The sequence below is a fragment of the Suncus etruscus genome, chromosome 8, assembly GCF_024139225.1.
Source record: "Suncus etruscus isolate mSunEtr1 chromosome 8, mSunEtr1.pri.cur, whole genome shotgun sequence".
Lineage (NCBI taxonomy): Eukaryota > Metazoa > Chordata > Mammalia > Eulipotyphla > Soricidae > Suncus > Suncus etruscus.
Genome location: NC_064855.1, coordinates 46,641,166 through 46,655,390, shown reverse-complemented (window position 1 = coordinate 46,655,390; position 14,225 = coordinate 46,641,166). Strand labels below are relative to the sequence as shown.

Below are 14,225 nucleotides of genomic sequence, written 5' to 3'. Positions count from 1 at the left end.
AAATAATAGCAGTAGGCTGTTTTTTTGTTTTGTCTTAGCTATATCAATGGTTTTTAGTTTAATATTGTTTACTTATGTTTACTTTATGTTTATTTATTGTTTACTTCACTTTTATTGGGATTGGTTGTCTGTATATTTCGTGTTTTGTGTACTTAATTTTGGATCTGACATCTAGGAGGTCATGAATCCATTTTAAATTTATTTTTGTACCTGGAGTTAGAGTATTCCAAATTTATCTTTTTCATGCGATGTTATTTTCATAATACTGTTTACCTTAAGTCTTTCCTAGTTCATGGTGTTAGCTCCTTTGTCATAGATCTAAGTATTAGTGTGTTTATTTCTGGACTTTGAATACTGTTTCATAGATGTGTATATTACAGTTTTAATTACTGTCATTTTGTAATATATTTCAAAGTCAGACAATGTGATAGTTCCAGTTTACTTCCTCTTTTATGATTCCATTGAAATCTTTGTGTTTTGTTTTGTTCCTGTTGCTTATAAAAATATCATTGGAAACTTCTTAGGATTGAATTAAATAAGTATCTTTTCCGTTCCCTAGTGTCCATGAAGTGTTCAGTCGAAATCATGCTGCACCTTTCTCTAAAGTTCTTACCTTCCTGAAAAGGGGGCCTTTTGAACTGGAAGCTTTCTATTCTGATCCTAAAGGAGTCCCGTATCCAGAAGCAAAAATAGGTAAGCTGTTACTTGTGTATATTGTTTTCAAGACAACTGTGTACAAATTTAAGAATTTTTATTTTTATTCCTAGTATGTTGAGTGGAACAAAATTCCGTACAAACATAATTTCAGTTTAAAATAGTAGTGATGGAGATACGACTTAAGTTTATTGATGAATAAATTGGCCTGTATAGATGAACGGTTATTTCCAAGTACATGTATTTAAAATTTCTATTCTAATGTGATAATGATTAGAAGAGGATCACCTGCTTTTAATAATGATCTTTTCTATATGTGAGACATAACATCCATTTTAAAATTTGACACAGAAAGAAACCATTGAAGCTATTTTTTAAATGTGTATCCTATTTTATGGGGATGGGGAAATACTGGATCACACTTGACGGTGTTCATGGGGCTTTTCCAGCTGTTTGGGAGATCACACAATGCTAGATCAAATAGGAGCACCACCTCTAAGGCAAGCTTCTGTACTATCTCTCTGCCCAGTATTCCCCTGACCCATAGTCACTCCAGGTATCTCTCTTGTGCCTATGTCTCTTTATTGAGACATGGGCACGTGTCTTTATTGAGCTGCAGGGGAGAAATAGACTTAATACTATTAGACCTTGTTAGGATTCATTTTTTTTGGGAGGTGGTTTTGGTTTTGTGGTTCACACTTGGAGGCACTCGGGTTACTCCTGGCAGATTCAGGGGACCATATGAGATGATCGAACCCATGTCAGCTGTGTGTAAGACAAATACCCTATCCACTATTACTATTGCTCTAGCCCCTAGGACTCATTCTTAAATCTCTATGCTTTCTGTAATGAATTTATTTGAAGGAATCATTTGGTTATTTTTATTCTTTTCCTTATTAAAACTAAAGTAGCACTGACCCAAAGGAGTTTTGTTTACTTTTATGTAGGTTTCTTTTATGTAGGCTTCTTTCCTCCCAAAATTAGTTGGTAGGTAAAAAGTTTGTGAAATCTTGATTTCAACAGGTTGAAGTCTGTATATTAATTGTGTAGTCTGTAGTGGATAAAATACAAGCTCTTTACATGGCATCAGAATTTTGTTATCACCAAAACTATAAAGCTTAAAGAACCAGGGAACTGGTTCAAGTGGTAGCATTTGTGGTCCCCCAATACATGGCCCCTCAGCACGACTCTGGTAGTTCCTGAGTACTATAATGAGTATTGTGACCTCTCTGTGTGTGGGTGTTTGAGTGGTACTCAGGGCTTCCTGCTGGCTCTGGGCTTTGGAATCACTTCTGGTGGGGTTCAAGGGACCATATGTGGTTCTGGAAATTGAACCTAGGTCAGCTGTTTGCAGGGTAAATGTCCTAAGTGTTATCTGTCTAGTGCAGTCTGCAGTTTATAACTACCGATTTATTTTTCCTCCCACTAGACACCTTAGATTATATAGTTTATTTTTCCTCCCGCTAGACACCTTAGATTATATAGTGTGGTCAGGGTTACCTCTGCTGTATGTGAAGTGCCTGGGATGAAGTTCACAAGGTCATGCTTTCCCTGGGCATTTTTTATGCCTTTTATTTTGGGCCCTATCTCCCTAGTGGTCCTTAATAGCAGATTTCTTGGGATTGCCTCAGCTGTTTCAGGCTTAGTGGGGGGGTTTCTAAATGCCCATGTTACACAATAATCTGAGCCACTCAGTTTGTGCTTTTAAAGATTCTTCATGCCTCTAGAACAGCTGTATTAATCATAATTTCAGACTTCGATAGAGATTTTAGTTTACTGTTCTTAGTTAAAAATTGGAAATTGGTTTTCACTATTACATCAGACAGAATGATCTGAAAGATGCTTGTAATTAAATTGCAGAGTGGACTTGGTATCATCTGCCTAGAATATTTTCTGATAGCTTTTCATGATTGGTTTGTGCTCATCCATCTGGAAAATATGGAAGAAACTGCTTGTCATCAGTTCCTTACACTCAGTATATGTCCTAATTGTTAAATAAAAACATTCTCAAGACTGCCCTTCCTTTTGAAGATGTATGCATATTAAGACTAATTACCTGTATTAAAAATATGCTCTATGCCTACAAATCTCTCCCCCCTGGTGGGGGGGAGATACCGCAAAGGGCTGGAGTATGTGCTTAGTGCAAGGCCCCAGATTTGACTCCTTTGCAATGCATAATGTAGGCCTTTAAGGTGTGTCCCAGGTGACTCCCCACCATTGTCTGATTATTCCACTATCACCCTACTTGGCCATTTACCATGTGCTGAAGGAGATTTCCCTGGCTCTCTGAGCATTGTTTGGAAGACCTGTTTCTCCTAAAAGGAAACTCTTTACAGAACACATTAAAAGGGTTTCTGAGTTGGTAGAGGAAATGGACAGATGTTAGAACAGCTGTGGTTTTATTTAAATTTTGTCTTTATATTTCTATTTTCCTTTATAGAGATTTAGATTCCATTTTAAAATGATCACTTACACTTTTTTCTAGGTCGATTCATAGTTCAGAATGTTTCTGCGCAGAAAGATGGGGAAAAATCTCGAGTGAAAGTCAAAGTGCGGGTCAATACCCATGGCATCTTCACCATCTCCACAGCATCAATGGTGGAGAAAATTCCAACGGAAGAGAACGAAGTGGAATCAGACATGGAATGTCAGAGTGAGAGACAACCTGAAAGTTCAGACACTGATGTAAGTTTGTATACATGAGTATTTGGATTTGGATATATAGCTGACTTAATTTTAAACTCTTAAGGCTCAGGGTAAAAGGAAGGATTAAAATAGGTTTTTCTTCATTTTGATTAGAATTTGGGGTAATGACAATAGCAGAGTCTAGGTGAGTTACAGCTTGGGATTTAGTGAAATGTGATTCAATTCTCCATAGCTTTATTTAAAGTAAAGTTATTTGGAGAGATATGGACCATATCATAAAGGTCAAATATTGACTAGTAAGTCATTAAGAAAATGGGTCTTAAAAATAAAATAACTATTGAAATTTCTACCAAATATTGAAACTTATTTTCTTTAATTGTATGGCATAGTTGGTATTTCTTAACTTGTTTGCTTTTTACTTATATGATTTGCTATATTGTAGAGATGGCTAGCAGAATACAAATTTGATATCTCGTGTTCACGTTCTTTAAGCTTAAGTGGTAGTTTTACATGATGAACAGAAGAATTTTAATAAGCTTTAACATAACGGTTATAGTTCTGGGTAATAAGCTGCATTATAGCTTAAATGAAAAGGCAGATGGTACAATGTTCAGTAAAGAATAAGAAAGAGCCAGAACGATAGTATGGTGGGTAGAGCTTTTGCCTTGCATGTAGCCAAACCTGGCTTTGATCCCTGACGTCCCATATGGTGTCCCCCAAAGCACCGCCAGGAGTAATTCCTGAGTTCAGAGCCAGGAATAACCCCTGAGCATTTCTTTCTGGATGTGTGCATCACCCAAAAAAGGGGGAAAGGATAAAGTGTGGCATCTTGGGATGGGAAAATAGTTTCACCATTGACTTTCTTAGGATGTTTAAGGGGGCATTAACGCCTGAGCCTTCATTTTGTTGTCATCTAGAAAACTTCAGTATACTAAGTTAAATGACCCGTGCCGTAATCTTTCTCATTTGACTACAGACGCCAGTTATCAATGCCTGTTGTTTCAATCTCCCCAACCTTTTGTGGATATGTTTGCATATCAGGAATGCTTTATTTCTGAATATTTAGTGTTTGCTTTAGGATCTTTAAGCTCTGAAAGAAAAATATGAGAGATTTAGAGTGGGCAAAAAATAGTTAATTAGAATGTTTCCAGTTTCTCTCAAAGATGGAAGAAGTTCATCATAAGAATTGACTTACTGGGAATTGAGATCTACTAACGTGTGCTTTCTTTGTCCTGAGAGTTTTTTGAGTTAGAAATAGATGGCTGTATTAATTCTAAATCGGGACAGAAAGGGCCTTGCATATATGAGCTGAAATGCTAAAATCTCCACTCTCCGAAAAACCCCAAACAAATAGTTAAGTATTTTTTTATTTAACTGTTCAGTTCATTGGCGTAGAGATAAGTCAAAATAGATGATAGCTGCTGTTGAAATTAGCTTTTGGAAGGTTGCTTCTGGGTCAGAGTGCAGTAAAAATGTTTCCTCTGCTTTTTTATTAATGTCTATAAGCAAGGCTAGGTGAAGGCGAGAATGTCTTAAGGGGAGCATTCTTGATTGTCATCACACCAATCAAAATGCCTACTAATGTTTAATTTTATTAACTGCTGTCATTCAAAGGATTTCTTGAAGGTTTAAAATTTCTAAGAAGTTTTTAAAAATCTGTTCATTTTACTTTTATCTCCAGTATCTTTCCCCACTTATTAAGATTTCAGAAATTCAGTGTACTGTCTTTGGTGCCCGATAACCTTTTAAATTTATACAAGTACACCTGCTTTCTACATCCTTTGTGCCTGGGCTTTCATTTCAGAAAAATATCCAGCAAGACAACAGTGAAGCTGGAACACAGCCCCAGGTACAAACTGATGGCCAACAAACCTCACAGTCTCCCCCTTCACCTGAACTTACCTCAGAAGAAAACAAAATCCCTGATGCTGACAAAGTGAGTGATTCTTCTAGTTCATTCCATTAGATGGTGTTGCAACATGTAATTATTAATGGTATCATTAAATCTATAATTTCAAGAGAAAGCATCAAGTTGCTTTCTTCCATATATTATTTTCCTGTTCTGTTTCAATGTGGTTTTTCTAACTAAAACCAGCTCGAAGTACTTATGCTTAACAAAGGGAACTACTTTAGACCTGAAAGCTTCTATTGATAAACTGCCAATCTAAGCAATGCACATAGCATTTGCTGTCCGAGGAATATGCTTATGCCAGGGGTGCATCCCCATGCTGTGTGATTCATTTCCAGTCTAATGATAAATACATGGGTAATAGGAGCCCAGTAAACTTTTCTCAAGTTTCTAGTCAGGCTTACAGTAATTGTGCCGATCCAGTAATAACCAGGATATGTTTTAAAGTCATTATTAATTTTGTTTCACTTCCATTGATAAGTACTAGCAAAACTAGTATTATCTCAGACCTTTAAAATTCATGGTCAGATGGATATTTGGAGGTTTCCATTGTTACTCCAGATCACTGTATGTGGTGCAGAATTTCATTCTTGGCTCAAGGTGCATGTAAATTACTTTTTATTGGTGACTTGATTCTCTGCCCCACATATCCCACCCCCATATTTTTAGGATAGAACTCTCAACTCTCAAAGAAATATAGGTCAGTGGGATCAAATGCATTTTATGCTTGTAAAAGTTTCCAGGTTTGAATCTTCCCATGGCCTGATTGGTCATGGTCTGTAGGTTCTGAATTGGTTTCTGAAATCCTTTTATTTCTCCTGTTTAATCTGTAATGATGGAGGAGCAGCTAGCTGTTTTTGAGGTAATGGTCTCAGCATTACTTCTCATCACTTAATGTAACACTTAAAAATTTGTGCCAGTAGTTTCTGTGTCTGTAGAAAATGGTGTTTGGGATCATGTTGTGGGTGGGACCACAGATAGACATTTTGGAACATTTTTCTATATATTTTCCATATACCTTATCCATGTCATTATCAAATACTTTATGTCATTTTTAATGGTTTTGTTAGTAGTTGTTTTTTTGTTGTGCTACCATGCATAGCCTTTCGTCAACCATTTGTTTCCCAAATAGCTATTGCATTTCTGTTTTTCTGAGTGTGGGTGTCCTCTGCCTCGTTTTTGTTCTTTCTGGTGTGTGTCCCCATAGCACACATGTTACGTGGGAAGGGTCTCATGTTCATTGGAGGGAAGAAAATATGGGTACTTTATGTGTCTCATTGATTAGGTCAAAAATGGCCAGATGAACTATAGTACTTCATAGATGTGATGTAAGTCACATTGAGTAAGAAGTCTGAGAAACATGTAGTATGACCCCATCTGAGTTAGGGAAATCATTGAAATTCTTTTGGTTGCCAGTTTCTTACTGTAAAGGATTCAGAATTTTAACAACCTTTATATCTCCTCCACTTATACCACCACAGTATGGGTTTTGCTTCATGAGCTTGTTTATTCCTTTTTTACTATTCCAGCCAATCATGGTACTCATTAGAAACATTAAATACTGTTTCTTTCATTTGTGCTACCAACTGCAAAGGGACTTGGAAGATTAAGGGCCATAGGGGGTACTTATTTCCTTAGCCCTGTGTTTTACACATTTTGGGGGGAAGACATTTTTTTCACAAAGAATACACAAGATACTTAATTAAGCATTCATTTCATTGTTTCATTTGGCATTTTAGATTTCTTTATCTCTGCCTTGAGGGACTGATAAGCAATGATACAACGCAAAGACTCTGGGAAATAAGATTGTGTGTGTGTGTTTGTGTGTGTGTACTCCAAAGTAGAACATTTTAAAAAGCAATCATCAGTATAGTGCTAATTTTAATTAAAGCAGGTAAAACTTTGCTTTATTGGGACTAATAAAAAGAGTTGATGTATGAATGCATTAAATTTAAGATGTGTTAATTTAGTTACAGCTTGCACTTTGTAGTGTGGGGTTGAGAGAGTTGTAGACTTAAGACATGTACAGTTAGAAAGTAAAGCTCTGTGGAGAAGAATTTAGAGGAATGAAACTTAAGTTCAATATGAAAATAGGTAAAACAGCATAGAGAATTCTGAAAGAAAAGGGTGTAATGGTGTATCCCAGATACAAGTGGGACTAGACTAATAACTTTGGAGGTTTTATTTTTGTCTAAGGGCATCACTAAAGTATAAGAGGTGCTTTTAGTTTTCAAAGATTAAGTATTTCTTTTTGTATCTCTCCCTCTTCTTCAGGTAAATGAAAAGAAAGTTGACCAGCCTCCAGAAGCTAAAAAAGCCAAAATAAAGGTGGTGAATGTTGAATTACCAATTGAGGCCAACTTGGTCTGGCAATTAGGGAAAGACCTTCTTAACATGTATATTGAGACAGAGGTAAGTGTTTAAATAAAATATTATTACTTTGGATTGTGTTTAGTTGTTGGCTTTGTCTGTTACATATATTCTGTTACATATATGGCTATTAACCTTAACCAGATTACAGTATTAAGACAGTTCTCAGGAAAGGATGGAGGCAAACCTATTGGATTTTCTATTTCATTTTAACAACAGTGCTGTCTATATGTGTGTATATATATTTGGTTTTTGGGCCACACTGGCAGCACTCAGGGGTTGCTCCTGGCTCTACACTCAGAAATACAGGCTCGGGGGATCATATGGGATACCAGGATTTAACTACTGTCCTTTGCATGCAAGGCAAATGCCCACCTTCATACTATCTTTCTGGCCCCTGTCTTTGCCCTAGTTCTATGCTTGGTTTAAAATTGAGAGGGCCTTTGGTTGAATTCTCCCAGCATTGCTGCTTTCCTAAGCAATGTTTAAGGTGACCCCCTCCCCCAAATATAAAACCAGATCCCAAAACAAATTGATTGCTAGTTTTATAAAAAAAAAAAAAAATTGATGTGTTATCCTAGCACAAAAATCATTGGACAGGCATTGTCCTCTCGGACCAGTTCAGACTTTTTTGTTAAAATATGTTGGAATATGTATTAAAAATTGAGATATCATTTTCCTTTGTTGAACTAGCAACACTGAACTTAGTTTTCAAATAAATGTTTTGTAAATAATTTATCTTTGCTTTAAAGATGCCGTGACATCTAGATGGTATGATCATTATAATATAATCTTAGAATTAGGTATAACTATAAAAAATGTGAGTTATATGTGAATTTAGAAAATAAAGGATCTCGGGGCAGGAGTGGTAGGGCATTTATTTGCCTTGCATGTGGCTAACACAGGACAGAGCTCGATTCGATACCCAGCATCCCATATGGTCTCCCAGCCTGCCAGGATCTATTTCTAAGTGCAGAACTTATTTTATGAGGTAAAAGTTAAACTGTATAATAATAATAATAAACTATAATAATTTTTTGCTGTATTTATTGATTTTAATATGGGACTCTAAAGAGCTGAAATTTAGTTGCATGCAGATAAATGAAAGGAATTAACCTTTTTTTCTGTTTCCTGACAGGGAAAGATGATAATGCAGGATAAATTAGAAAAGGAAAGAAATGATGCTAAAAACGCAGTGGAGGAATATGTGTATGAATTTAGGGACAAGCTTTGTGGACCCTATGAAAATTTTATATGTGAACAGGTATGTTTAGAGGTGTTTTAATTGAGATAATTGCATATAAAGTTGTTTATTATCAATTTGACATTTAAATTTTTGCTTAGGGCTTTTTAATCAGAATTGCTTAATGTAGAAATTACATAAATAAACTAGAGAGAGATTTCCGGGTGAAGTGCACTTTTATTACAGTCTAGATTATCTCAGTGGCTTTTTTGGTAATCCACAAAAAAGAATTTACCAAATATTTATTCAGGTTCTGACATCATTTCAGGGGCAAGACAAATGGATAAATTAAAAAAAAACACTTCTAGGAACCTCAAATTAACATTTAAAAATTTGAATCTGATTCTCTTGGTTGGTGCTCTATTACTATTTTCTCTCCATAAGACTTTTTACTTACTCATCTTTTCTAAGCTCTCAAAGTCTTTATCTGAAGCACGACGGGGGTTTCTGGGAAAATTGGGCTAGATAAATATAGAATGGCTTAGGAATTGCTTTTGAAATTTAAAGACTTTAATTTTAATAGTCCTAAGATGTTGGGCTGCTTTGTAATATATTACAGTTCCCGGCTCTACTGTATAAAATACTGTCTTAGGCTGGAATCCTGAAGTAGAGCTAAACAAAACTAGAATAGATAAATATGAATTTGTGGGCTAGAGAGCTAGTATAGCAGGGTGAGTAGGGAGCTTGCCTTTCTGTGGCTGACTTGGGTTTGATCTCCAGCATCCCAGCATTCCATGTAGTTTCCCAAGTTCCCCAGAAATGATTCCTAAGTACAGAGCCATGTGTGGGCCCCCACCCACCCCCAAAATGGATTTGTTATGAACTTTTTTTCCACATCACAAATGATGGGAATTGACAATGTGCTTTAATTTTGATATTTGATCATTTTGAGTTAAATAGTAACAACCAATTGTTGGATTGGGGAATGGCTGAAAAGGTCAAGCATAAGCATAAGCATCTGGCATATGTGAGTCTCATTTCTTTATCTCTGGCACTGGCTACATGGTCCCCAGCACTGCTCCTTTAGCCTTGCTGACACCCAAGTACTGCTGAGCCAGAGCAGAGAACTATTAGGTCCATACTGCCGGGCATACTCTCATTGGCCTCTTTTTTTTTAATGTGTTTTTTTTGGCTTTTATTTTATTTTATCTTATTTATTTATTTGGTTTTTGGGCCACGCCCGGCTGTGTTCAGGGGTTGCTCCTGGCTATCTGCTCAGAAATATCTCCTGACAGGCACAGGGGACCATATGGAACGCCGGGATTCAAACCAACCACCTTAGGTCCTGCATCGGCTACTTGCAGGGCAAACACCGCTGTGCTATGTCTCCGGCCCCTATTTTTTTTTTTTTAAAGATGCACCAGAGGACTGGCACATATGCTTTGCATGCAAAAGCTTTGGGTTCAGTCCCCAGCACATCGTGGTCTCTGGAAGTCTCCCTGCTGGGAGATCAATGGGCACACAGTTGGTTATGGCCCTAAAACAAAGATTGTTCTAGAAGTAGAAAAGTGATTACTTTTCCATGACCACATTTGAATGCATAGATTATACCAAAATTGGATTTCTAAGGTACAGGAAGATGTGTATGTAAATATTTTTGGGATTATTATGTTACTGACCCTACCCTAAACAAAAGGGGGAATTGTTGTATATGTAAATACTTTAGGGGGTTATTATATTACTGACCCTACCCTGATCGTGACTGGCCCTACCCTAGGGTGTGACCTGGCATTCTGCCCCCACCCTAAGGTGGTACCTGATTCTGCTTCCACCATTGAGTGGTATCTGATCCTACCATTGGGTGGTACCTGATTCTGGGGGGTAAAAACAAGGGTCTGTGGAAGGCGAGAGGCTTTTGGCTGGAACTTATGCTGAGTCTTTGGACTTCAGTCTTGTCCACCGAATAAAGCTAATATTCCCACAAGCCTGACTGTCTGCGAGCTGTTTACCCGCCGTTTCACCTCAGAACCGTCGGCTGGACAGGGTGGCAGACGCGTGCTCTGAGCTGGAGGGGAAAGACCTCATCCTCCATCCCTCCATCAGTCTTGGAACAGGAAGACATTTCTATTTCTTACATATTACAGCAGGTAGATTAATAAAAGCAATTTACAAAAAGTCCTCAAGTGTCTATGTATGCCAAAGTATGTAACTTGCTTCTCTCATATAAATTATTGCATGGAGCTAATAGGGGCAGTATTAAACTCGGTAGCTTTGCAATGAGAAGAACCAAGATAATCAGAAAACCTGCCTAGAAAAAATAAGATTAAATTGTCACTTATGTTTAAGGCGTCTAAAAATAAATTCATTTTATTGTGAAGATTTAATTAAGATCGTACTAATTTTTATATTTCATATATATAGGATCATCAGAATTTTTTGAGATTGCTCACAGACACTGAAAACTGGCTCTATGAAGAAGGAGAGGACCAAGCTAAACAAGCCTATGTGGACAAACTAGAGGAGTTGATGGTAGGTCCATTTTATTCCTGGGAATGTGGTTCAGATGGTGACTACTGAACTGTAATTAGGACATAACAATATAATACATTTGATTTTAGAAAATTGGCACTCCAATTAAAATTCGGTATCAAGAAGCTGAAGAACGACCAAAAATGTTTGAAGAACTAGGTCAGAGATTGCAGCATTATGCCAAGATAGCTGCTGACTTCAGAAATAAGGTAAGTCTTCGAGATGTAGCAAGGAAGTTATTCTAGAATTCAGTGAATTTAACTATGAACTTCTGTGATTTTTTTTCCCCCCTTTTTTGGGCCACATCTGGTGGTGTTTAGGGTTACTCCTGGCTCTGAGCTTAGGAATCACTCTTGGTGGAGCGGAGTGGAGGGTGGACCATATGGAATGTCAGCCTTGTGCAGGGCAAGCTCTCTACCCACTCGACTGTAATATAGCTTCGGCCCCCACTATCATGAGTCTTGATTTAGGGGGTGGGCACACCCATTGATGCTCAGGGTTAACTTCTGGCTTGGGTGACCATATAGGATGCCAGGGATCGAACACAGGGTCCTGGGTCAGCCACGTGCAAGGCAAACGCCCTACCACTATGCTATCAATCTGGCCCCATCATGATTCTTAAAATGAGAGATTTGGTTTGGTATTGGAGACCACTTTGCAGGAAAATTGGCTTTTTAAAAAATACTCATTTTGTGTATTTGTGAAACAAGATAAGTTTTATTGAAATTTATTTAGAAAGATAGGAAAGAGAAAGAAGTATGTAATTGAGGAGAAAGCAACCTTCTACAGAGCAGAAATACTCAAGCAAAGAAATAGATAAGCAAGGGAGAGTTACATGTTCAAGGGTGAACACAGCCTTGAAGAGCAAGCCAAAATATTTTCAAATTGAAGGTCACTACTATTATACTAACTTCTACATTTTGGCTTTGATTTTCCCATTTAGGATGAGAAATATAACCATATTGATGAGTCTGAAATGAAAAAGGTTGAAAAGTCTGTTAATGAAGTAATGGAGTGGATGAATAATGTTATGAATGCTCAGGCTAAAAAGAGTCTTGATTCAGATCCAGTTGTACGTGTTCAGGAAATAAAAGCAAAAATAAAAGTGAGTATTGGTGCTTAATACTGTCCCCTGCTCTGTTTTCTTAGGGACTCAATTTTTAACTCTAAACATAGCTATATTTTTAATGACTGTATATTTTTTTATATAGACTTGTATCTAACTTGCCTTAGTAGAGAGACTTGACCATAAACAAGGTTAAGTGCAGTGCTAAAGTCAAATTGGGTTAGGAGGTTCCTAATAGTAGAGATGATGTCATCCCAGGTTAATATTCTGTTAGAAAAGGCCTTGTTGAATGCTTATGGCTTAGGAGAAAGGAGAAAAGAAAGTAACTATTTTCTCTCTGGGAGGATATTAATATAGTGAAGGTTAAGGAAACATGAGGCTTTGAAGACATTGACTAAGCTTGAATTCCAGCTCACTGATTTTTTTTAAAGACCTTAAACCTAAGGTTAAATTATTTAATCTATGGGGAACCATTTTCTTTTTTCCTAGGTCTGGGGATTCTAATATTCAGTTGCATAGTATGTGTATGTGTATGTTGTATTATATGAGGTCATTTATGATACCAGTTCCTGATATATCAAATAATTTTCTCTTAATTAAATTTTAAGCTATGGTTTGGGCAAATGTAATATAAAAGGAATGAATGCTCACTTACATATGTAATGTTTAATGAAGAATACTAGTTTATATTTAAAAATGTAGTTGAAAATTAACCCGATAGTAACTAGTTTTGGTTTCCCTTTTTAGGAGTTGAACAATACTTGTGAATCTGTTGTAACACAACCTAAACCAAAAATTGAATCACCCAAACTGGAAAGAACTCCTAATGGTCCAAATACTGATAAAAAAGAAGAAAATATAGAAGGCAAAAATAATTTTGGTGCTGAGCCACCTCATCAGAATGGTGAATGTTACCCTAATGAGAAGAGTTCTGTTAATATGGACTTGGACTAGATAACATTAAACTGGCTTAGTTCTTCAATTAATAAAATATTTTTGCCATAGTACTTGATTCTACATAACATACGAAGACTATTTATATTTTCTTTTTTAAGGATGTTTAGAAAATCTGTGTATTATATGAAAAAGGAAAGCTTAAGTATGTAGTCTTTACAATCCTAAAAGGGAAAATTGCCTTGGTAACTTTCAGATTCCTGTGGAATTGTGAATTCATACTAAGCTTCTGTGCAGTATTACCATTTGCATCACTGAGGATGAAATTGACTTGTCTTTTGGAGAAAATAAACTGTACTGCTTGTTCAAGAGGGCTGTAATTAAAATCTTTAAGCATTTGTTCTTGCCAAGGTAGTTTTCTTGCATTTTACTCTCCATTTCAGCATGTGCGTGGGTGTGGGTGTTTATAAACAAGACTGTCTGATTCATAAGGGCTTTCTAAAATTCTGTCTAATAGAATATGATTTTTTCTTTGATATTAAAAATCCATTGGTAAGGCATCAAAACACTAGTGAAATGTGTTAGCAGCATGCAGAACATAAACTTTAAAATATATCTCTGGTTATACAATACATTGTCATGTGAAGGTATAGAATGGAAGAAATAGTGATTGTAACTGATATTGTGAAGCCTTTTATGAGCTTTAAAATAAAGTTCATCTTATGGTGTCATTTCTAAACCGTTTTGTCACTGACTTAAAAATGGAATTTGAGGATCCAGAGATAGCTCAGTGGGTTGTAATTTGTATGTAGGAGGCTGGTTGAATCATTGACCCCTGACTACATTGTCCCCAGACAATGGCCAACCAGTGGCCAACCCTGAGTACCACCAGGTGTTTCCAAAACAAAATGAAAAAAGGAAAGGAGATAGGGTTATTATAACAAATGACTAAGTGACTTTGTGTTCAAGTTCGT

General features: G+C 36.6%; 1 protein-coding gene across 2 annotated transcripts in view; it reads left to right on the top strand.

The window, feature by feature from the left end:
• Positions 1 to 13,990, top strand: part of HSPH1 (heat shock protein family H (Hsp110) member 1) — a 29,371-nt gene extending 15,381 nt beyond the window's left edge. Inside the window, exons 10-18 of one of the 2 annotated variants that reach the window (XM_049778771.1) lie at positions 560 to 693; positions 3,140 to 3,339; positions 5,105 to 5,236; positions 7,484 to 7,621; positions 8,718 to 8,843; positions 11,184 to 11,291; positions 11,381 to 11,500; positions 12,235 to 12,396; positions 13,105 to 13,990. In XM_049778771.1, the coding sequence (XP_049634728.1) occupies positions 560 to 693; positions 3,140 to 3,339; positions 5,105 to 5,236; positions 7,484 to 7,621; positions 8,718 to 8,843; positions 11,184 to 11,291; positions 11,381 to 11,500; positions 12,235 to 12,396; positions 13,105 to 13,311 (1,327 nt within the window). In that variant the 3' untranslated portion in view covers positions 13,312 to 13,990. The remainder of the gene's footprint in view (positions 1 to 559; positions 694 to 3,139; positions 3,340 to 5,104; positions 5,237 to 7,483; positions 7,622 to 8,717; positions 8,844 to 11,183; positions 11,292 to 11,380; positions 11,501 to 12,234; positions 12,397 to 13,104) is intronic. The other variant, XM_049778770.1, reaches the window with a different exon arrangement.
• Positions 13,991 to 14,225: the final 235 nt, after the last annotated feature.